At 34.7% G+C, this 25,746-nt stretch overlaps 1 protein-coding gene across 1 annotated transcript in view; it reads left to right on the forward strand.

Annotated features, from left to right (window-relative positions):
- The window catches only part of MYO16 (myosin XVI), a 693,538-nt gene that overhangs the window by 359,665 nt on the left and 308,127 nt on the right, over nucleotides 1-25,746 (forward strand). Inside the window, 4 exon segments of the mRNA XM_020970073.2 lie at nucleotides 14,896-15,007; nucleotides 18,305-18,422; nucleotides 19,196-19,267; nucleotides 22,884-23,025. Of these exon segments, the coding sequence (XP_020825732.1) occupies nucleotides 14,896-15,007; nucleotides 18,305-18,422; nucleotides 19,196-19,267; nucleotides 22,884-23,025 (444 nt within the window).

The following is a 25,746-nucleotide window of genomic DNA, read 5'->3' on the forward strand; positions in this document are numbered from 1 at the left end:
ATATTAAAGATGTGGAGATAAACATATAAGCAAAAATATGTGTATGTTTGTATTTACTTATCTATGTAAATGGTATAGGTATATATGCTTGTGTATAAATGCTCCATCTCCCTACTCCAGGATTGTTCTGTGCCTATCCCCAAGCCTAGAATTCTCTCCCTCTTCATATCTATGTTCTTATTTTCCTGGTTTCCTGCAAATCTCTGCTAAAATCCTACATTCTACAAAAGTCTTTTTCTGAACCCCTTTCATTCTAGTGCCTTCCCTCTGTTAATTGTCTCTATTTTTCTGATATACATATAGCTTATCTGTATGTAGTTTTTCTGCATGTTGTCACCTCATTAGACTGTGAGTTCCTTAGGGACCGTGACTATTTTTTTTTTAATCTTTCTTTGTATTCCCCAATTCTTAGCACAGAACCTAGAATATGTAGTAGGTACTTGACAAATATTTGGTTGACTGAATATGTGTATGTGTGTGTGTGTGTGTATATATATATATATATGTATATATACACACATATATATATACATGTATATATGTATACATATATATATATACATGCATATCTATGCATACTTACATATATGTATATTCCTCTCTGCTTATTGGTTCTCTTGTTTTTGGCCCCTTATATTTACCTAGAAGTATAATACTAGTGTATTGCCTTCACTTTGTAACTTCCACATAGATCAGTTTCTCCTCTAACCCAAATCCTTATGCCTTAGCTGCACTGAAGTGGAGACATGCTTTAAAGCCCCTGCCAAAGCTTTACATCCACACTAGCATTAATCACTTAGACAAGGATTAGTGGCATCTAAATTTTCATTAAAAAAAAACCAAGCAGAATAAAGTTAGAACAATTTAAATGATCACTATAGAGGAGGAGTGGAACAGGCTATTTAGAGGAAGAAATAGGTGGCTCATGGTTCTGGCTATAGAGGCTGAATCATTTTCTCATTTTAATTCAGGAATTCTTAATCCTAGGTGTGAACTTTTAAAAAATATTTTGATAACTCTATTTCAATAGGATTGATTTCCTTTGGACAACTATATATTTTACTTAATTTATTCTTAAAAAAATACATTTTTTTAAGAGAAAGTGTCAATAGACTTTGCTGGAGTGACGTAGAAGTCTAAGAAAGAAAGAAACAAACAAAAGGTTTAGAAGTTCTGCTTCAATTCATCCTTACTTGAAGGAAAGAAGAATAAAATTTGGATAATTTGAGAAAAGAGAAGAAGATAGGATGATAGTCAATCCAGAAATTATCAATAAAGTATCTAGTAACCTAATCAGTATAGTCTGAAGATATTGGAAAGCTGGAATAAAGTTATTAACGATGTGGTTGGTTTCCTATATTTGTTTTAATTTCATTTGAAACCAGGGAAAGAGAAGTGTCTAGACTCATTGTAGTTATTTTCTGACCAACCACCACTCATTTCCAGCAATTTTTCAGGCTCTTTCCTGCCACAGTAGCCCCAAAAGGTGCCAATACACAGATGTTCACAAGGTAAAGGTGAAGAAATATCAGACCCAGGTGAGAACCTCTAACATCTTAATCAGCTCCCATGTATCTACATGGAGTTTATATTTGACCCTAGAGCTAATAGGAAGCCACTGGAGTACATAAGAGAAGTAAAATCATCATACCCGCACGTTAGGAAAATAATTTTGTTAGCTGAATGAGGCTAGATTGGAGTGAGAAGGAATATGAGGAAGAGAAACCAATAAAGGGTCATTTGCAATAGTCTAATCAACAATTAGACAAGAGATTGAAATAGGATGGTGGCTGAGTTAGTTGAGAGACAAGGATTTTTACAAGAGATGTGGTGGACATAGAAATGACAGGATATAGCAACTGATTGGATATGTGGGGTGAGTGAGAGTGAGGGGTCAAGCATGACACTGAGATTGTGAGCCAGGGTAACTGGACAGGTCCCTTGCAATGTAACAGATAATTTTGAAGAAAAAAAAAAAGTAGATTAGGATCAAGGGGAATGATGAATTCTGTTTTGGCATTTGGAATTTAAGATGCTTATACAGCATCAGATTTTAAAGGTCCAATAGGTAAGAGGAAAACCAGAAAAGAACAATGCAGCAACTCTTCCTCCCCCACTAAAAAATGCTGTGAAAATATCCTGGAGAAATAGGTGGTTAACATTGTCAAACACTGCAGAGAGGTCAAGTACTCCATTCTGCATAAAGCTTTACCTTAACTACCACTCTCGATTACAAGTGGGTGCCCTATCTTACCAAATTACTGAGTATTTATTTTGCATATCTTCATATGTGGCTATGTTGTCTCTCCGTCTAGAATGCTCAGAGATCATTGAGCACAGAGACTATTTCATTTCTGCCATTGTGTCACAAGCACACAGTACAATGGCTGGCCAATATTGACTGAGTGAATCAGTGGTAGATTTTAAGCCAGATTGTAAAGAATTGACAGTGTAGTCAAAGTCAAAGGGATGTGGATGTATAGAATTTACATGACTTTTTCCAGCAATGTGACTGAGAAAGAGAAAAGAGAAGTTAGGATGATAGCCAATCCAGAAATTATCAATAGAGTATATAGTAACCCAACCAGTGTAATCTGAAGATTTTGGAAAACTGGAATAAAGTTATTATGTGTTTGGTTTTCTATATTTGTTTTCATTTCAAACAACTCAAATTTTGAAACATGAACATTGGGACAGTCATTTATCTCGTAGGATGATAAAGGCTTAACAGAGAATGATCCTTCATAATATAATCAGGAGCAGAAAACTAGCTAATTCATGTGGTTGTTTTTCCCTGCTAAGGGAGTTAACCTTCATCCTACATATGTGCTAATGTAAAATGTAATCAATATAGCATTCATCTATTTGTGAGTTTTGGGGTAAGCTCTGAGGTCCTATGAATCGACTCTTTCAAAGAAAAACTACTTTGGAAGCTATGCTGTTGAGAAGATGCTTCTCTTAGAACATGCTTTACCAAAAGCAGATGTCTTGTTCTGAGATCCTCTCGGATCAGAAAAATCCAAACAAGCTATTCTGGGAGTATCATAAGACTTCAAAAATTTCCATTGACAGGGCTCTTTTTTATCTACAAACAACAATTTGGGCCAGAGACTATTTTTCCATCCTTTGGTATAGATTTATGTAATTATGTAACTAGAAATTTGGTAACTGTCTCATGTTAATGTGGGCAGGTATTTATATCTAGAAATTAAGACTAGTTAATAACACTTTATAACTAATTTGAAAAGATGAGAAAGAGAGAGACAGAGACACAGAGAGACAGAGAAAGAGACAGAAAGACAGAGAAAGACAGAGAGAGACAGAGCATTTTTTCCTTTCTATGAGAAATGATGTGGGCCACGCCAGAACAGTTCACTATCTTTCTCTGTAAATGGTGTTGTCTTTATGGATGTCAACTGTTATGTTTTGCCTTATCTGGTTTCTGTTTACATATTAAACAGTCCTAAGTGAAAGGCAGCTTTTCCACACAATACAGAATACATTGTTCCTTTGTATTCACATGGCAGATTAAAGACCAAACAATAATATGGTGTTTGTAGTCTATAATCCTCTGACTCTGTGAATGTGGTCTGCTTGTTTGTTTTTAACTAGTAATATCTCCTATTCATATTTGATCTTTCATTCCCAGAGCACTTTATGTACACACAGGCAAACATACAAAAGATCAGTTCATGTACACTGAGATGCCATCCCTGCTGAGCATGGGCACTGCCAGCTGTTTTAATGTGTACAGCAGCAGCAAGACGCAGCAGGTTAGGACAGGAAGAAGAAGAATGCAGGCCTTTGAAATACTAAGGATGCTTTTTAGCAAAAGATTGCTGGTGTTTATATTTAGTATTTAAATCACAGCCTTTGTGTACCCACAATAATTATGCCAAGGAGATAATATAACCTGATCTGTAGTGCTGGGAAGGTGCCTACTTTTTAGAGTCCACACTAAAAGGATATTCCTGTGTGGATTCTTCTGTCACCAAATAAAAACCTTCATCCAAAGTAATGCTTTCCCCCAGTGTTCACAGGTGGAAGGGCCTCTTCCCGGTACCCTCTTTTCTCCTCAAAAAAGTAAAGCTATTAGGAAAGAAAAATGCCTTGAAGCAATGATCTAACCTGGAAGTTGTGTCTTCACAAGTAGCCAGTGTCCCTTTCTAGGGCAATCGGTGTAAAGAAATGCAGCATTTCATGGAGGGGAATAAAAGCACAGATTGACCAAACTTGTTTGTAACTGACCCATTTTAATTAAGGTTAAATGGTAGCTAAAATCCTTTCTCCTCTACAGGACAAAAAGTGTTTTACATTGGCTTAACTGAACCGTACTGCTGATTTGATAAGCTTCTTTCTTTGTAAATGAAAGCAGGATGGTGTTATGTGCATGTAGGTGTACTTTCCCTTGGATGACCTGGGGGGGGGTGTGGAGAATGAGACTTGCAAAACTGGGTCAGACAGAACAATTAATTAGTTGATTAAATGTATGTGTGCTAGTTTTATTAAATATATATATATATATATATATATATATATACATATAATACATATATATTCTGCTGGTAATTATAGAAAATGGGGGGGTGGGAAGAAACAAACAAGGGAATAGTTGAATATATTCAGATAAAGTCTCAGGAAATCCAGGTAGTGTGGTGATGCTGGGAAATTTGACTCCACTCTGCATTCAGTACAAGCTGCGTCATCAGAACTCTCATTTGCAGTGCATTACAATTGATAGAAATTTATTGTGAAATAGGAATAAAAGGCCTACATTTAAAAATTAGGGGAGTTGGTAGCATAGTAGATCTGAGACTGGAGTCAGGAAGAATTGAGGTAAATTTAGCCTCAGACATCAACTGTGTGACCTTGAGCAAGTCAATCAACTAGTTTGCCTAAGTTTTCTTATCTGCAAAATAGAAATAATAATAGCACCGACTTCCCCGTTTGTTCTGAGATAAAAATTGTGAAGTGCTTAGCACAGTGCCTGGCACATAGTAAAAGCTATATAAACGTGTTATTTATTAATTATTACCTAAAAAGCAAGGCTCATACATAGCTGGAATAGACCTCAAAAATTTCCTGGAAGGATGAGGACGAGTGACACGTCAGACTTGGCATTTGAATGTTTTCTGAATCCATCGTACTCATGTAAATCCACACAGGCAGAGATTTTTTTTAGCCTTGATGGCTGGTAAATGACCTCCAGGTTAGTCCACTGCTGCGTGTGTTGTAACATTCATAATTAGGGGAGAGCACATTCCCACTTGGGAGCAAGGCACATGACATTTTCAGAAAATTCCTTCTTAAAGACTTTAAAAAATGACAAGGCACAGCCCTGAGTAAGTTAGTTTTCTTGAATAACCAATACAAATTCCTGAATCACAACAAAACACCAGGACATGCTTTTGGGACCTAAGCAATAAGAGAGGACCTCATGCAAATCAGGCAGTGGACCTAAGAAGAAACCATCTATTGAACTCTGGGTTTTTTTTCCTCTCCTTTGATTTGGTTGTTTTAGGACTCCATGAATGAACTTGTGAGTATAGGAAAATTTCAAAAACCTCCATGATTTGAACAGACTCAGGGAAGGCCTATGACTAAGTATAAGGAAGTTGGTCAAGTTAAGTTATATCAGCCAATGAGTTGGGACCACTACAGCTACTGCAGCACAAATACAAATTTCATAAGGCGTATGAAAAAGAAGTTTCACTTCATCTTCCCAATAATCTACCAAGAAAGCCAATCTTGTGCAAATGGTAAAATAATATTTAAACAGAGTCAGATTGTTGGTAGGAATTATTAAAAATAATAGTACTTCATCTGAAATGTGATCTAAACAACCCCTTTATTCCTTCCCATATTTAATAGAATGTATAAGGTTAAGAATCTTCTCTTCAATTCATGAAGTGTACATGGAGCTTAAGGCAATTTCCCACAAATTCTCAAACCTGAACATGTAATCATTGTGATCTCAACGTGTTCTCTACATTTTATCTAACTGTAAAACTGAGGAATGTTACAGAGCTTTGTGGTTGTTTCAAGTAGCTCAAAGATGGAAAAAAAAAACACCTTAGAAATTTACCATAGGACAACAGTAACAAGATATTTTATTTTGGCAGGATTTTTCTACTATTTCCAGAAGTGAGGATGATTTTTACAAGTAATCCATTTGAGTAGCCAAGTAATCTAATTTCAGATATAACTGAACTACTTAACTAGCTTATCCCCTCATCTGTTACAGGTGGAAAGAATCTATACAATGCATAATTTGCAGAAGGAAGAAAGACACATATCATGAATATGGAAAATATTTAATATGCCTTTCATAATATAATTTAGTTTTCTTCTGTGCAGTTGCTACATACTTAGTCCTTTGAAAATATCCATGATTTTACCAATTTCTGGCATTTATTTCCTGTGTGAAGGTTGGCAAGATATTTCTCTCTGGGCCTCAATTTCCTTATCTGTAGAATGAGAATATTGAACTAAATGACTTTTATATTTCCTTTCTGCTCTAAATCTATAATCCAATGAAAAAGACATGGCTGCTTGTGAGATTTTTAGTGTTCTAATATGATATTAATTGTTTAATGAAGTGAAAATGTACGATTAAACACTACTTTTACTAAAGACACACACACGAATATGCCTGGGGAGACCAGATCTAAAAGATTATGTTCAGTTCTTGGTACCACACTTTAAAAGGATAATTGACAAAATCGAATGTGCTCAGGGAATAGTGACTGCTACAATTAGGGAACTCAGAATTAAAACATTTATGGAACTAAGAATTTTTAACGTATAAGAGAAAAGACTTGGGGGAGGGAGAGTTGGTGGGAGAGGACAATGATAACTGTCTTTAAATGTGTAGAACTAAATCAAGTGAGTGGAATATAAAGGGAGACAGCACCTAAATTAGTACTCAGAATCGCTTCCTAGAATATACAGCTTCATGAAAATGAAAGTGGTAATTAGTTCTCTAGTCTTTTTGAGGTATCCAAACAGAGATTATATACTATTGTCAAAGATGTCATAGAGTTGGTTCAAGATTCAATTAGATACCTTTGGGTCCCAGTCAGTTCTAAATCAATCAATAATATCAAATAAATAAAATCAATAAATAATATCAATTTATCAATATAACAATATCAATCAAAATAATATCAATATCAGCAACAATAAGTAGCATTTTATAACTCTTTATAGTTTAGGGCAGCTAGGTGGTTCAATGGATAGAGTGCTAGGCCTTAAGTCAGGAAGCAAGGAGAAAGGAGGCTCACAAAAGTTATTGAAGGAGAATATTCAGATTCAAAGAAGTCAAGGAGGAAGAAGACTGAGAATGACCATCACTTTTAGCAGTTGAGGTCACCTTTGATAGGCTGTTGCAGAAGATCAGGGAGGTCAGAAACCAGGTTGCAAGAGGTGGCTAAGAGAATGGCTAGGAAGTGGAGTACTAATTATAGACAACTCCATGAATTTAGTTATAAAATGGAGGAAAGCTGTAAGATTTCAGGTTCAGTCAATTACAGAGTTAAACAAAGGCTTTTAAGGATGGGGAGGCTCATAGGTAGTGGAAAGGTGCTAATGGAGAGGAGATATTGAACAAAACTGAAAAAAGAAATACATGAGTTCAAGTCAACAGGTTTACTTTGGAAGGAAAATGGTCCCTTTCCTTAAAATATTAACACAAAGAGAGGATGGATAAAAATGATAAGAGGATTGCCATTCTGTAGTTGAGAGTCTGTCAAAATGAATTGGGGATTTGGTTAGTTTGGGGGAAGCATCTAGGGTTAAGGATTGGTAAAGTGAGAGTGGCAGAAGAAAAAGAGAAAAAGAAAAGTAAGAGTGGGAAAGATTTGATTGTTTATAGTGTCAAGACTGAATTAAGGAAACTGAGGACAGAGCAGAGGTACTGGATTAGAAGAATAGGGAGGGACTTGAACTTGTCATAATTATAATGATCGTGATGATGATTAATCATCATCATAATAGTTCTTTATTGTTTACAAAACTTTACAAACATTATTTGATTTTGTTCTGAACAACCCTGGGAGGTAGGTATTATTATTATCATTATAAAGCACTTCTTTGAAGTGCTATCTGGATAGTAGAGATATTGATACACCTATCTATATCTATATTTATATTACTACATCTTTTACATATTATAAAGGATGAGAATCACATATTTTACTATAAATCAGTTGCAAAATAAGCTTCACCTTTGGAAACATCACTTACTTATTATCGGAAACAACTCCCCTCAGTTAATTACATTTGCTAAAATTCTTTAAAAAAATGTTCCTTAATTTTTTCCTTAGGTAGCTATTCACTTTTGGCCTACATGCACTATGAATCACTAAACCAAAAACTTTCATTATAAGAATTATGTATGCCTCTAGATAACTTAGTACTCTTTGATCCTTTCAAAAATTTTAAAAAGTTTAATCCTCTGGAAGATTAAGGGGAAAAAAATTGATCCAGGGCTCTTATTGAGACCACACAGGACTGAGAGTCTGATACACTAAATTTGATATTTGAATTTTCAATCAACTAGCAGTATGACCATGGCCAAATCACTTACCTCACTGGGATAAAGTCTGTTTCTCTTTAAGAAGAGGAGGTTGAACCAGAAAATCTGCAAGGTCCATTCCAGCCTTAACATCCTCTAATTAAATGGAAGTTGAAAATGTGAAAATTCACACATTTACAATTTTCTCTTAAGGATGGATAAATCAAGTGTCTTTATAAAGTATAATGATATGCTTTGGTATACCTAGTTATTCTTGAGCACTTCAGTTACATCAAGCAATAGCTAAATGGACACTTTCCATTTTCCACAAAAAAAAAGTCATAGTGGCATTGTCCCTGTCATATGTGACCCCATTTTTAAAACAAGTAAACTTTAGTATTTCATTTTTCTCCAGTTGCATGTTAAATACAATTTTTTTACATTTGTCTTTTAAAACTTTGAATTCCAAATTCTCTCCCTTCCTCCTTCCCAACCCTTCACCCCCCATTGAGAAGGTAAGCAATTTGATACAGGTTATACATGTGTAGTCATGCAAAACATTTCCATAATAGTCATGTTGTGAAAGAAAACACCTACAAAAAAAAACCCTCAAGAAAAATAAAGAAGTTTTACAAAGTATGTTTCAATCTGTATTCATACACCATCAGTTCTTTCTGTAGGGATGGATAGCATTTTTTATCATAAGTCCTTCAGAGTTGTCTTGGATGATTGTATTGCTGAGATTCATTATATTGCTGAGAATAGCTAAATCATTTACAGCTGATCATCACAAAAGATTGCTATTACTTTGTACACAGTACATTTCATTTTGTATCAGCTCTTTCTAGGCTTTTCTGAGAGCATCCTGCTCATCATTTCTTATAGAACAATAATATTCCATCACAATTACATACCACAGTTTGTTCAGCCATTCCCCAATTGATGGGCATCCCCTCAATTTCTTTGCTACCAGAAAAGAGCTGGTATAAACATTTTTTGTACGTATAAATCCTTTTCCTTTTTGTTTTTTACCTCTTTTGGGACACAGACCTAGTAGCACTATTGCTAAGTTCAAAGGACTTTATGTATTTGATTTTATAGCCCTTTGGGCATGGTTGAAAATTGTTCTATAGAATGGTTGAATCAGTTCACAACTCCACCACAGTGCATTAATGTCTCATTTTTCCCATATCCCCTCCAACATTGGTCACTTTTCTTTTGTCTCATTAGCCAATCTAATAGGTATGAGATAGTACCTCAGAACTGTTTTAATTTGCATTTCTCCAATCAATAGTGAATTAGAGCATTTTTTCATATGGCTATAGATAGCCTTAATTACTTCATCCGAAAACTATTCATATATTTTGATCATGTATCATTTGGGGAATGGCTCTTATTTTTATAAATTTGACTCGGTTCTCTATGTGGTTGAGAAATGAGGCTTTTATCATGTTTCAAATTTTTTTTCATAATTACTATTGCTAACTATTTCTCTCCATCCTATTCCCCCTGTTTATTCCATTCTCTCTCTCCTTTCATCCTGTCCCTCCTCAAAAGTGTTTTGTTTCTGACTACCCACTCCTTCTATCTGCTCTCCCTTCTCCTATCCCCTTCTCCTCCTACTTTGGGTAAGATAGATTTCTATATCCAGTTGAGTATATGTTATTCCCTCTTTGAGCCAATTATGATGAGAGTAAGGTTCACTCACTCCCCTTTATTTCCTCCCTCTCCCCCTCCACTGTAAAAGCTTTTTCTTGCTTCTTTTATGTGAGATAATATACTTTATTCTAACTCTCCCTTTAGCTTTCTCCCTGTACATTCCTCTCTCACCCCTTAATTAAATTTTTTTAGGTATCATCATTTCATATTCAAGTCACATCTGTGCCCTCTGTCTACATATACTCCTTCTAACTGCCCTGATAAAGAGAAAGTGTTTTTTTTTTAATGAGTTACAAGTATCATCTTCCCATGTAGGTTGTAAACAGTTTAAGTTTACATTATTAAATTCCTTATGATTTTCCTTTCCTGTTCACTTTTTTATGCTTTTCTTGAATCTTGTATTTGAATGTCAGATTTTTTTATTCAGCTCTGTTCTTTTCTTTGGGAATGCTTGAAAGTCCTCTATTTTATTGAAAATCCATTTTTCCCCTGAAGAATTATACTCAGTTTTACTGGGTAGGGCTTCTTGATTGTAATCCTAGCTCCTTTGCCCTCTAAAATATCATATTCCAGGCCCTATGATACTTTAATGTAGAAGCTGCTAAATCTTATTTTATCCTGACTGTGACTCCACAATACTTGAATTGTTTCTTTCTGGTTCCTTGCAATATTCTTGGGAGATGTTATTTTAGGATCTCTTGCAGGAGGTGATCTGTGGATTCTTCAATTTCTGCTTTACCCTCTGGATCTAGAATATCAGGACAGTTTTCCTTGATAATTTCTTGAAAGATGATGCCTAGATTCTTTATTATTATTATTATTATTATTATTATTATTATTATTATTATTATTATTATGGCTTTCAGATAGTCCAATAATTTTTTAAAAATTCTCTCCTGGATCTATTTTCCTGGTCCATTATTTTTCCAATTCCATTTTCACATTGTCTTCTATTTTTTCATTCTTTTGGTTTTATTTTATTGTTTCTTGTCACTAAGTCACTAAGCTTCCATTTGCTCAATTTAAGGAATGATTTTCTTCACTGGGCTTTTGTAACTCCTTTTCCGCTTGGTGAATTCTACTTTTTAAGAAGTTTTGTTCTTCAGTAAATTTTTGTGCCTTTTTTCCATTTGGGCAATTCCTTTTAAGGCATTCTTCTCCTCATTGGCTTTTTGTAACTCTTTTACCATTTGGCCTAGTTTGTTTTTTAAGGTATTATTTTCTTCGTATTTTTTTTGGTGTCTCCTTTCCCAAGCTGTTGACTCATTTTTTATGCTTTTCTTGTGTCACACTCATTTGTCTGCCCAATTTTTCCTCTACCTCTCTTACTTGATTTTCAAAATCCTTTTTGAGCTCTTCCATAACCTGAGACCAATTCATATTTTTCTTGGAGACTTTGAATGTAGGAGCTTTGACTTTGTTATCTTCTGAGTGTGCGTTTTGATTTTCCTTGTCACTATACTTTCTATGGTTAGAATATTTTTCCTGTTGTTTCCTCATTTCCCCAGCCTGTTACTTGACTTTTAACTCTTTGTTAAAGTAGGGCTCTGTTCCCAGTATGGAGTTTCTGGCTTCAGGGGTTTTGTATAGCTCAGTTCTATCAGGGTGGTATGATCTAAGGAGAGGTATTTACTACTCTCCTGGCCTATGAGTGATCACAAACACTCTTTTCTGTCCTGTAACTGTGAGGAGTATTCTTACTCTGCTGTGGCCATAAGCTTTATTATACTAGTGCTCCTCTGCACCTGAGACTACCCTCTAGGACTTGCTATCTGGATCTGAGCATAGGTAAAGCAACAGAGTCTTGCCCCCAGTTCTAACAAAGAGACCCCTGGAGACCCCTGTAATCTCCTTCTGATCAGTTTTCAAGTCCTTGCTGTCTGTGGGCTAAAAGGTCTAGAAACTGGTGCTGCTACCATGGATTCAGTCATCCCGAGGCCTACTCCTTGTTGCTTGGGCCCAGTCTGCACTGGCATGGCCTGCACTGGACTCTCTCACCCTGTTACAAGAGACCTTTCCTGCCGACTTTCTAAGTTGCTTGGGCTGGAATATTGTTTCATTCCATCTTTTTGTGGGTTCTGCCACTCTAAAATTGTTTAGAGTCATCATTTAAAGGTATTTGGAGTTGTTTGGGGGAGAGTTCAGGTGAGTCCCTGCCTTACTCTACCGTCTTGGCTTCACCCCTTACCTATCCTCTCACTTTAAGGTATATTTTTCTTGATAGTTCTTAATAGATCTATTTGCAGAAAAAGAACACACTAATGACACCGGGGTGGATAATAATATCTGGAATCCTAAATTAGCTGCATGAAACATCATGTTCTTTGCTGAGTCGTCTTTTTACCAGATTTCAGGCTATAGAAGAAAACTTGAACAAAACAAAATCTGAAAGAGCCATTAACAAAAGCAGTATTAAAAAAAAAGATTTTGACAAAAACCTTGTTAGTGGAGTGTCAGTTTCATTACTGTTTTCTAGATTAATTCTTTCTATGATCTTAATTTGAAACTATGATCATAATAGGGGAAGGAAAGGTAGTAGCTGCCTAGGTTGTTAGAATGAAAGGGAGATTACCAGGGACACTTTTTTCGAAATATTAAGTGAACATATTTTAATGCCAGAAAATCCTAATCTCTTTGAATTGATAGATTCAAGAATTTGAAGAGGCCTTTGAAGTCCCTCCCTCTTAGATTAGAATTTATTCTATAGGACCCTTGACAAGTAGTCATCTGGACTCTTGAAGACCTTTAGTAATGGTGAATGCTCTACTCTCATGAGAAATCCCATTTCACTTTTTGTTTTAATTTGTGTCTTACTTCAAATCTGCCTGTCTAATACATATACATATATATACACATTTATGCATGTATACACATATATACATATATATACACATGAATAAAAGTATGTAAAGGCATATGCAAATACATAGATGTAGGTGTATACATGTGTGTATGTATATATGTATATATACATGTATACATTCATGCTTGTGTATCAATGTACATATGTATACCCCTACATAAGTGTATTTATATATGCATATACTCACACACACACACATATATGTATATATGCTGCATACATATATGTATGTGCGTATTAAAGAGGCAGATCTGGAGCCAAAATATATTTATTCAATTTTATATATATATACATATATAATTTACATATACTAAAATGTATATTTATATATTCACATATATGGGGGGGAATTCCTTAATTCTGACTTCCAGGGTTAAACAGAAAAAAAAATCCAGCCTTCCTTCCAGATAACAACCCAGAATGCTATCATTTCCCTATTATATCTCTTTTTTCCCACTGACTAAAATTCCCTAGTTACTTCAGCCAATCTTTGTACAATACAATTTTTAATCTCATCACCACCATGGTTGCCTTCTTCTAAATGAGTTTTAAAATCTTGAACTCACTTTTAACATAGCATGTGCAAAACTAGACATATATGAGTTGACCAATGTAGAGGAGAAGACTATTCATGTTTCAGGTTTTTTTTTTTTAAGCCATGTTAGGCTGGTGAGCTTGATTTTAATTCCAGGCAAATTTTAAGAATAATTATTAATGGGACAGTTCATGAATGCTTAGAAAGGAAAAGTGATCACCACACATCGGCATTCCTTCACTGAGAACAAATCATGCCAAAATAATCTAATTTCCTTTAAAGACAATGTTACTAGTATAACGTCCAGAATTTTGCTCTTGAAAGTTTCCCATTTTTCTGGAGACAACTTTCTTTCCAATGATCGCAGGCCATTGCATCCTACTTATCGTATCCTCGAAGGTACCAAGAGAGTCTGGAACTAGCTTCAATTGGTTCAGCTGATGTTTAAATTTTTAATGTGACCATTTACAACTGGTAAATAGGAAAATGCTATAAATTAGATCTCAATTTATTGTTTTGTTGATTTCCTAGGCTTAAGAAAGTGATAGAAAAAAACCTTTAATAATGCAGAATTAGCTTAAAGTGTATAATACATGCTTTCCCACCCCCTCTAAAAAGTTGGTTGTTAAACATTTACCATCACACTCTTCCTGGGAAGGCGGGTTATTAGAATCATCAAGAAGCCCTTTATAGCTGTCACATCTTTCCCTTATAAGTGGCATGTTCCTTGGGGAGTTGGCACACTGAATTGAAATTGAGGATTAGCTTCATGGGAAACCTTGTCATTACCCTTGATTTTAGTATTATCAGGGCAACCGTGATCTGCCCTGGAACTTCAGCTCACCATTAATTATTTTTTAACTCATGAAATGTACAAATGGGAAGATAGCTTTCACATTTACTTTCCTTGCAGTTCTACAGTTGCAAGATATTGGCCAGAAGGAAAGATAAGTAAGTCCCTTTAATAATCATAAGTTACAAATGTAATGGTTTGGCATCCATTCAAAAGATTTGCAAGGAATCTTGTCCTTTCACTTGACTATGAATAGTTAAAGGAAGCCTTGGGAATCTGGTGATATAAATAAACTATGGTACCACAAGTGTTCTTCTTTCAGAGGGCAGAACAAGTATTCTGTGTTGACATTCCTGTAAGCATACCAATAAGTACATTATGTTCAGGTGTTTGTGTGTGATTTCCTTTGCAGTGGGAGACCAAAGTTGGCTGAAATGGTTTAGAACCACAGGAGCTTGACAGTATGCCAAGCCATAATGTTATTCGTTGTTTTTTGTTTTCTTCTTCTTTTTTTTTTTTTCCCTCCACAGGTATCTGAATGGGTCCATACTGGAAGACATATCCATAGCAGCAAACACTGTTAACAAAGAGAAAATGGCTACTCTGAAACAAGCTTTGACTGCTGTTGGATTTAGCAATTTGGTGAGTTGTGCCCATCATATATATTTCACTGAGATCCCACATTTAACTGCGATAGCAGAGTTTATATGAAATTTACATCAACAACACAAAAGAAAAAGAACAGTTCTGGCTTCCTATTTGTAGAAGGCCAAAACACTAATGAAAGAAATATTGGATTCATTTGGGAAATTATACAGTCACTTTTACTGTAGATATTTCAAAAATAAAAAAGAAAGGAAAATATGCCTAAAAGTTCATCAATATCTAGAATAGATGCCAAGCTGAACAATCAGATTAAAGAATGTATCAATAACAAAAAAAATCTAATGCTACAGATAGAAACCTCTGAAATTCTGTAAGTCTATATTTCTTTTCCAAATAACCTCTGATTTTCTCAGACCAAATGGTACCTGCCAGAAATACAGCTAATGGTTTATTAGTTCTAATCTTGATGTAAGGTGACACATATTATATATGTATATAATGTGTGTATATACACACATTATATACATGTATAATATTTATATATTATACACATACATACACATTCATATATATGTATGTGAGTGTATATATATGCATATGTGTGTATATATATGTGTGTATATATATATATATGTATATATATATACACACACGCACACACACACAGGTATTCTAAACTTCATTTCAGCCACAAAGTTCAACTCTGTCCCTTTTTTCCAAGTTTCTTAAAAGGAGAAAGGGTGACAGTTTGAACTCCTTTTCCTTTCCCCTAACCAATTAGGAACAACCATTGTAAGAGTCAGTATGAATGTCCTTGTGTATGTGACTGTGTGATAATGACAGTGATGGTCTGGAGAGCAGCCTAGGCCAGGGATAGTGGCTGTGAGGTGGTGAGCTTCTATTAAGAAAAGTAGGCAATTAACAGAGAAAAGTGCTGCTTAGAAATGATTCTGTCACTGTCTTGTATTCTCTCCGAGCCTAGATCTTTGCTTATTCATATCACACTTGTATTCTGACTCCACCCCCATTTTCTATCTTTTTCGGTCTCTCTTTCTCTTTCTCCCTTTCTATCTTTGAACTTCCCTTCGTTGCCTCCTCTGCTTCTCACCTGAGGTTGAAACTTTACTCCTATGTGAGAGTTCTGGCACTGAAATAGGTTTTTGTGTGTGTGTGTGTGTTGTTCTTTCTGATGCTTTTCCTTGAAAGCAATCTAATATTTCTGGTCACAGAGTGGATATTTATTGGATATTTTATTCCCTTGTTGATAGAAAAAAAAAAAGAGCAAGAAAGAAGGAGATGAGAACCTTTAGAATCCAGTCAGTTAGCTGGTTAGTGAACAAGTACTTACTATGTGCTTACTATATGCCGGGCACTTTGCAGATTGGCTAATTTGCTTTTGTGTAATCTAGTTCTCTGATCCTAAACTTTTACATTTGTACAATTAAGTCCACTTATACTGGTGCCCCATTATGTCACGGAACTTGTCTTCTCAATGTGTGCCATGGAACCTCTAGCCTGTGAAGGCTTCAAGGCCTTGTAACAAGCTGTGCATTTCTTGTCTGAGGACCAGCAAGCCTTAGAGAGGTTCATCACCAAGTTCCCTATAGAGTGTTAACTTTTTCAGCCACAGAAGCTGTCAAAACGATCTTCTACAGTAATGGATGTAATCTGTGCTAATACATAGGCTGAGGAAACAGAATAGATTCGTGAAAAAAGCATTAGTTTTCAAACCAGAGGACAGGGTTTGAATCGTGGCAGCACCACTCACTAGCTGGCTTGCCTTCAGCAAGTCACTCTACTTCTTCTGTAAAATAAATGAAGTGTACATGATGAACTCTGAGGCCACTTCAGTTCTAAAGCTGCAATTTTATGAAATCATAGATTCTAGAAGTATCAAAGGAGCTTTATTAAGAATTGAACCCCAGGAAAGAGTCCTCTTTACAAATGTTATACACACCCATACACACATATAAATATACACACATACATATACAATATACACATACTTGTCTATGTGAGTGTATGTAATATCCTATTAAAATTTCACATACTCTGGATCTCTTGATAGAGACTGGAAACTCCTTTTTCTGAGATGAGTTTTTTGAGCAGCTTTATTTATTTATTTCCTTATCATAGCTTTTATTTTTTTTTCATCCTTTTCTGCATCATCTTTGCCCCATACTTACTTCTCTTTTTATTTAGGTATTTTCCCTTCTTTTTTGTATTTTCTAGGGAGTCTTCCATTATGAATTCTGTAAGTAAATATTAATACAGGAAAAATAACCAATTAAACAAAAAAGTATTTGAAAAGGTCTACCTGTTGCTTCTTACCATTATATTCAATAGCAAATTTTCTCATTTTTCTAGGACCTTATTCCCAAAAGGAGTTTTTTGCCACACTGTCCTTTTTGCTGAGTTCTACCTAAAATATCAGGGTATTGAAAGCACTTTGTGGGAATATTTCATGAAATACCACTTTTTTATTTAGTCAGAGGGATCTAGCAAATTTTCCCCCTTCAAAACAGGATTATCTAAATTAAAAATATGGATGATAATATATGTCTCTGATGACCTAGGCAATTCAGCAAGCACTGAGATTCTTTCTGATTGAGGTAAAAGTATGGTGTCAAAAGCATTTCAGGAACAGCAGAGATTTTCAATCCCTATTCTGTTACTGATAGCGGCCACATCTTAGACAAGCCTTTACCTTAATCTACTCTTAGCTGATGTCTCGTATCATTCAGGCATCTTTGAGAATACTGTTTTCCATTTCTTTTTACAGTTATTTTAAAGATTCATAGAGGTTTATTTAGTTAATGGAGTTTTCAGGTGTCACCCTCGCTGTCATCATCATCTGCATAACTGCTCTTTTCATTATCATATCTATCTAGAAATAATTCATTTCATGTAGAAACATGGCTGCTTTTCTGCACTTACCATTTTTAAAAAAGTTAATATTGGAGAAAGAGCTCAAAACAAGAACAAGGAGGGACCTCAGAGGGGCAAGGTCTACCTTACTCCTTTTGCAGATGAGGTGTCCCATGGAGGCTAAGTGAATTTCTCAAATTCACACAAATAGTAAGCATAAGAAGTGAGATTTCAATCCAGGTCTTCTATCTCTGGAGATGTATATTTAAAAACGATTTTTCATTTTGCATTAAAAAGTAAATAATTGTCATCTGTAGCATTCAGGCTACTATAAAAATAGACCTTTTAAGATAGGCCAATTGTTATTGTGACATTTTTATCATATCCCCCCCCCCTTTTAAGATTTCTCTTTTAATCTGTATGCTGAGCAGCACTGTTCGTATTCTTTATTTATAAAATGTGTAGGAGGTGGAGAATCTGTTTGTGATTATAGCAGCAGTTTTACATATTGGAGACATTCGGTTTACTGCTTTGACAGACGCTAACACAGCACTCGTGTCTGACCTCCAGCTGCTGGAACAAGGTCAGTACAACATGACCTTCTGACATCCCTTCCTTAGTTCCACTGAAAAGCAATCCCAAAACTGACCACTAGATGGAGACATAGTACAGAGGAGCCAGGGCTTCATCAGCTAATATGGAAAGCAAATATGGACATAACTTCCTATTTACCGTTTTTTATCTTTTATAAATATGTATGAGTGTAAGGAACAGATGACAATGATCTTTTATATAATTATGCAATATTATTGAAGTTCATTATATTTATTGAAATTTTGTAATCACCCCCCCCCAAAAAAAAATTCTTCTGTGGTATTGTCACGAGGTAAGGAATTTTGATTCCAGTAAAATTCATTACCTTAGCAAAGTCTTGCCAAAAAGCATTTCTTCTTTTGAAGTTGCCCGGCTGGTCACTTCAAAATCTTTTTAAAGTGGCTTATAAGCACAGGTTGCCAATTAGTAACATACCTTCTGTCTAATACCCAGATGATTTATACAAGCGTTGGAAAAAAAAGCTCTGCAGTAAGTAAGAAAAAGGAAAGCAGTGTTACAATAGAAATTATAGAACCCCAAGACCCAATTAAGGGCCTGGTTACTGTAAGCTGATTTTTCCTTTAACTAATAATGATTAAAATATTAGTTCATTTTTTGTCATATATAGTTTTCACAAGGCCTTTATAAAATGCCTACATAATTACATGCATACAAATCTCTCAGTTGTAAAATAGAATGTATACAATGATATAGTAAATTACATGGCTAAATTCTTATATAAATTAACTTTTTTCATTTTAGTGGCTGCAATGCTCCAGGTATCACCAGATGAATTAGTGTCTGCCTTAACAACTGATATTCAATATTTCAAAGGTAATTTTTTTTATACTTTGACATTTGGTATCATTTAGACTTCTGTTAGGAAACTCTCATTCAGCTGTCCTTTTCTATCTCTCTACCCCTTCCTATCGCCAACTCTATTTATATTTACAGCATGGAAAATGAGTCCAGATGTAACTATTTGGTCCCACTCCCTCTTTTTTAATTAGTCACTATTTTCAGAACTCTCATTCACATCAAAATTTTCACTAATTTATATGATTTATTCACTGTTTATCTGATAAATCACTTCACTCAATTCAAAAATTCAACTCCCTAACCATATATTAAACACATTTCATGTGCAAGACACTATACTAGATGCTGATGATCAGTGGATAAAAACCAAACAAACAAAAATTTGTCATCCAGCAGCTTGCATTCTACTGGTGGAATAAAACATGTGCACAAATAAATATAAGGTAATTTGATAAGGGAGAGGAAATTAACAACTGATGGAAATCGGTGCCTGGGCTGTGTTTTGAATAAGGTGAGGATTCTGAATATAAGGAGGGTACTACAATTGGATGAAGATACAGAGATAGGAGAAAGAATACCAAGTATGGGAAATAGCTAGAAGTCTAATGCAGTTGAAAAACAGAGTATATGAAAGGAAGTAGTATGAATCAAGGCGAGAAAGATTAATTGGAATCAAACTGTGGAGGGCTCTAAGTGACAAAGTAAGGAGTTTTTGTTTTAATCTAGAAGAAACAGCAATCCACTGACAAATTTTGATCATGGAAATGATATAATGCCTTGGTATATGGATGTGATTCCAAAGCCCCACTGAGATTTAGGCTAATTATATCTACATTTGAAAGGTTCAGAAATCTAGCTAAGAAGCAGAAGGGTATGAAAAGGGTGGGGGAAAAAAAACATGACCTTGCTAAATCCCAGGATTTAGCTTGTCTACACTCTTATTCCCCACCTGTTCTTCTACTTGAGAGAACAGAAAAAATTAGGATTTTCAAAAAAGATCTCTTTGTTGCTTTATTGGGCAATATCTTTTATCTGCCTTGTTAGGCTAGCCTTCAGAGATTAAAATTGGGAGGTATATGGCACTGTGCACTATTAGCTAAGGTGACATCTCTGACAGGTTGACCCAAGCTCATGGACCAGGAATAAAAGCCATATTAAGCCTGAAGACATGAAATAGCTAGAAGGAACTTCTTTTTTTTTTCTTTGTGAAGAATTTGGCATGTAGGGCTGAGAATCACTAGTTTGCAGCCTAATCAAGCCTCTGAAGGAAGCAAGATAGAACTTAAAGGAAGCCTTTTAATTCTTGCTAAGCAAGGGCTTCTGACATTTTATAAAACCCTTGCAAAGAAATGAGTTTTAAATTAAAAGAACATGATGGTGTACATACTCTTCCTTTGGAGAAGAGATATTGAGGAATTACAGTTGAACGAGAAGTTATAGCCAGTGAAGGAGCATCTTACAAGTACAATCTATCTCAGCAGTATCTGGTGAACACTCTGTCCTCTAGCTAGAAAGTGAACCTAGGCCTTCTGACTCCAGTTCAGTGCTCATTCCACCATACTGCACACATTACTCTAGCTCCACTTCAGATGGTATCACAAGATACTATTGACAATAGGATCTTATAAGTCTTCCATTTTAAACGTATTTTTCTTTCCTTCCATTGTTTTCATTTCCCCCACACTCACACACATACATTGACTTCATTCTTCCTTCTTACCTAGACTTCCAATTGTTTTCCCAATTCATTGTTTTCCCACTTTATCATTACCGGAATTCTGATTTGATTGGCTCAGTTTCTCTGAGTATCAGTTTCAGATTGCCTGTGCAGTTCCCCAACAGGATCAGTCCTTTGTTGATTTTCTTCATGTCTTAAAATCTATAGCTCCTTTCAAGCCTGAGTTCAAGCACTATCTCTTTTAGGAAGCCTTTCCTGAATTTTACTAGTTTAGTTCCCCTATATACATAAGATACTGAAATTGCTCTGTGTATTTACCTATCTATGAACATGTAGTACTCCCTCAGCAGAATATTAGTTCCTTGAAATCACATATGTCCAGTACCTATCACTGTACCTGCCATGTAATAGGTATTTAATCTTAAAGCCTTAATAAATGCTTTATGATTAATTTATGAGGACTAGGACTACAAAGCTTTACTGGATTTATGAAATTGAGATGACTTAGCCCACTACAATTGCATGCTAGCTAATTTCAACTAGACTCTCACAGTTTTGTTTTGTTTTTTAATTCAACTTCTACCAATTTGTCCTTTGCAATAACTCTCACACTTGGGCAGGGGGGAGGAGGGGGGGAATTTTAAACTCAAAATCTTATGGGAGTGAATGTTGAAAACTAAAAATAAATAAATTTAATTATAAAAAATACTCTCACATCTCTACTTTCCTTTCCATTCTCCTTGCCACAATACCGGTTACTGATATCCTCATTTCATGCCTGTCCTATTGTGAGAAGCTGCTAATATCTCCATTACTGCAGTTTCTTCCTTCCAAACTTTTCTGCATTCTACAACTAGAGTATTTATCCTCTAAAACAACACTTCCATTGTTATTCGTATCAAAAACATTCAACGGCCTCCTACTGTCTACAAGGTTACCTCCGTATTACTCACTAACCCTTTAAAGTACTCTGAAATCTTGTTGCAACTTATCCTTCTTGGTTTATTGCTCACTGCTTCATTAAATGAACTAATTACACTTTGCAAGATAGTTTCACTACTATCCAATGAATGTCCCTTTAACTTACATGGCTGTGCTCTCTAATCAAACATTCGGTCTTCCTAGAATTCTCTCTCCTTTCCAAAGTCTGCTAACCTTCTTTAAGAATCAACACATATTCTGTCACTTCATCAAAGCTTGGATGGATCACCTTATCCTGGTGATCTCATTATTTGTGAAATTCACTTAGCAAATAATCATGTACTGCCCTGGTATATGGCTTGGGTTGTTGACTTGAATTGACATTTGAATTTTGTTATCGTTATTTAAATTTTTCTGTCTTTTTTTTTGTCATGTTGCTTAAATAGATGATAAAGTTCTTGAGGTCAGTGATTGGATCTTTTTATAATTATAGCATCTGTCATGATGGTGGTCAGTAAATATGTGTTCATTTGATTTTATTTTTTGAATTGGTCTCGGTAGGAATCTATATAAAGCCTTCACACTGACTTTATTGATAGATGGTAAATCTCAGATAAATCTTCATTTATTATTAGAAATTTTATAAGGAATGAAGCTTGTCAAAAAGTAGTTCCTTATCAAAGATAAAACAGCATAGTTCATTAAGGTCAATTACACAATACCCACAGGGGTATTTGAAACACCTATTAAAAGGGATATTGCAATAAATTCTTAAGTTGAAGTATCCTTAAAAGTCATTCTTAGGATGGATCCCAATATGGTGATTCGCCTCAGCCTTTCTTCATCTCTTCATTCCCTTAATTGAACGAATATTTCCTATAAGCAGCAGACATAGCACTATGTGCTACTGATAAGGCATTCACTTGGAATTTAATGTTTACTATCAGGCTAAATTAGCTATTAAAAGTTTCATTTGGGGTTAAGGAAACCATTAAGATTTTGTCTTATTTTCCTTTGTCTTTATTTTTATAGGGGATACAATAACAAGACGACACACTATAGAAACTGCTGAATTTTATCGTGACCTCTTGGCCAAGTCAATATACAGCCGCTTGTTTAACTTTTTAGTGAATACCATGAACTGCTACCTCCACAGTCAAGATGAGCATAACAGGTAAAAAATCTACTACCACAGTCCAGTCCCTACTGGTATTCATGTAATATTCAATGTAAGAGCTTGACTTAAAAAAAAAAGTGTTTCAAAATACAATGGAACCTGCAAAATGCAATGAGCCATCATTAAAATATTTCATTATCACAAGTTGGTTTTACTTAAGAGCTTCTTATTGATCATTCTTCTAGGGCTTAGCCCTGCTGTTGATGGATGAATCAAATCATTTGTCATGTACAAATATGCAAATATGTTCTATCTGGACCCAAGATATATATGGCCATTTGTGCATCACGCAGTATCAAAAATTTATGAGTCTGGCTCGAGGTCTGAATACAAACCAAGCCCTGCTACAGCACTCAAGTTCAGTACATATTCTATGACTTTTTCAGTTCCAATTTGACAATATGTTTGAGTTTCGTAATGCTTTTTCTTATTTTTTTATGTATAATTTGTGGGCTATTTGACAGAGTCTCTATTGGCTCTTGGCTTAATCATCTTTAAGCAATAGCTTTACAGGGTTATTTAATGATCTAAAAATTCTATGTCTGCTTGGCACTTAGTCAATTCACAGATTCGTTAATATTCTTGTCAGTAATTATGACATTCGAGCAGGTCATTGAAAACAAAATGTATTCGGGGGGCCATCCAATGCATATTTAAAGTGTCCTTGCCTTTGAAAAAAGCCTTGGGAAGAGTTCTGTATTTTCTGCATGTTATCATATTTAATAAATCATCTAGATAGATACCTAGCTAGCTAGCAAGTTAGCTCGATAACTCCTTACTGTTTTTGAAAAAAAATATTAATATCAACTAATGTTTTAAAGGAACCCTTGTGAAATAATACCTTATTCCAAGTGAAACTCAGAAATAAGCATAATAATAAAATGATGGTAAGTTGTGCTTACAAATGCTTTTTTTTTGAGCATTGATGTTCATGTGTATATCAAATATTAAGTTTACATTATAATATTAAGTGTGATATTAGATACAATGAAGTGAAAATGAAGTGAAAATTAACCTCGGCTTGAAATGCTATTTATTATATTGTCTATTTTGTCAATTCCATTTATATGTTTAATGGAGAGTCTTTGAAAAAAATAATAGCTTGTCAATCATAAAAATGCATCTTGGATTGAAATTTCACCAATTATAATAAAGTTGATACTGAGAATAGTATAGAAATACATATGCCCATTAATTTCTCAGAAATTTTCTTTTCATTTATTTCTTTAAATTCTCCAATTTCATTTATTTTTAAAGTTTCAATAGTCTTTTTTCTTCCTTTTTTTAGAATTACATAAGTAGACATTCGAAAATCAGTTTACATAACCCCTTTAGTGTATTATCTTAAATTGTACTTAAGATTTGAGTAAAAAAACCCTTTTTTTGAGAGCAGTCTTATCTTTTAAAATTCTCAACTAAACCAATGAACAAAGAAATGAATGTGAAGGAAATACAACTGAGGGTATCCATTATCATATGTAGAACTAATGCCTTATTATAATGCCAATATTTAGAATACATTATTATATTCATATACAGAGAGAACAGAGAGACAGAGGCAGAGACAGACAAATAGACGGAGACAGAGACCAAAAAAAAAAAAGAGACAGAGAGAGGGTTACACATTTCATTTTTATCTTCTAACTTCTATTTCTTAACCCAATCAAAAATGAGTAACCAAAATGTCGATATAATTCTAGAAAAAAAAATTGGTTGTAGTAGGTTCATAAGCTCTCAGAACTTCAAGGGATCATCTCTGAGATCATCTAGTCACGCTACTTTATTTTTTTAAATGAGTAAAATACAAATATTTCCATTAGTTTGTCACTGAGGGAGTCTTGGGATCCCAAAGACTTATATATGTCGTTTTCACACGTAACTAAAATAGCTAACCTTTGAGGAATTTTCAATTCATTTCCAAAAATATTTATCGGATGTCTCTTGTGTGTAAAACACTGGGTGAGGGGCGGAATGATTAAAAACATAAGTAAGACACAGTCCCTGGTCTCTAGAAAATGCTATGAAAAATAAACATAGCTTTGGTTTTTAGTCTACCATCTTGACACAACAGTTTTTGTTTTTGTTTTCCCCCATTGACACTAATTCTGCACATTTCTTTGGGAGATTAAAGGACATTTAAATACAATAACATATACTTAAAAATATGAATATCAAAAGAAACAGGTAGTAGGAAAGGTGCAAAATTAGAAATGCATATTTTAAGCACAAGAAAACATCCTCAATTCCACCAGAGGAAAAAAGGCTCACCTTTTTCTTCATGAACTTGTTGTAGTCTGAGTCTAAATCACAGCTTCAAATTATTGCAGAAAAAAATTTCCTTTATTCGTTCAACAAGCATGTACAGTATTAAGTAGTTAATGCGTGCTCTTGGATTAGATGATGGGGATACAAAGGCAAAAATGATACAGTTCTTGCCCTCAAGGAATTTATGTTAATTTGAGGAGAACATGAAAGATATGCCAATAAATAAAACAATCTATACAAAGTAAATGTGAGTGACTGACAAGAGGACAAGGCAAGGGTCAAAACTGCATTTAAAAGTTTACATTTAAATACAAAATTACATTTAAAGTTTACAACATTAGTTTTTTGAAGGCAGAAATTGTTTCATTTTTGTATAAGAATACCCAGGTTAAGCATACTGCCTAATATATAATTCAAGTTTATTGGTTAATTTTTTTTTGAAATAGAGGTTTG

The sequence above is a fragment of the Phascolarctos cinereus genome, unplaced genomic scaffold (assembly GCF_003287225.1).
Source record: "Phascolarctos cinereus isolate Bilbo 61053 unplaced genomic scaffold, phaCin_HiC Scaffold_7;HRSCAF=346, whole genome shotgun sequence".
Classification (NCBI taxonomy): Eukaryota; Metazoa; Chordata; class Mammalia; order Diprotodontia; family Phascolarctidae; genus Phascolarctos; species Phascolarctos cinereus.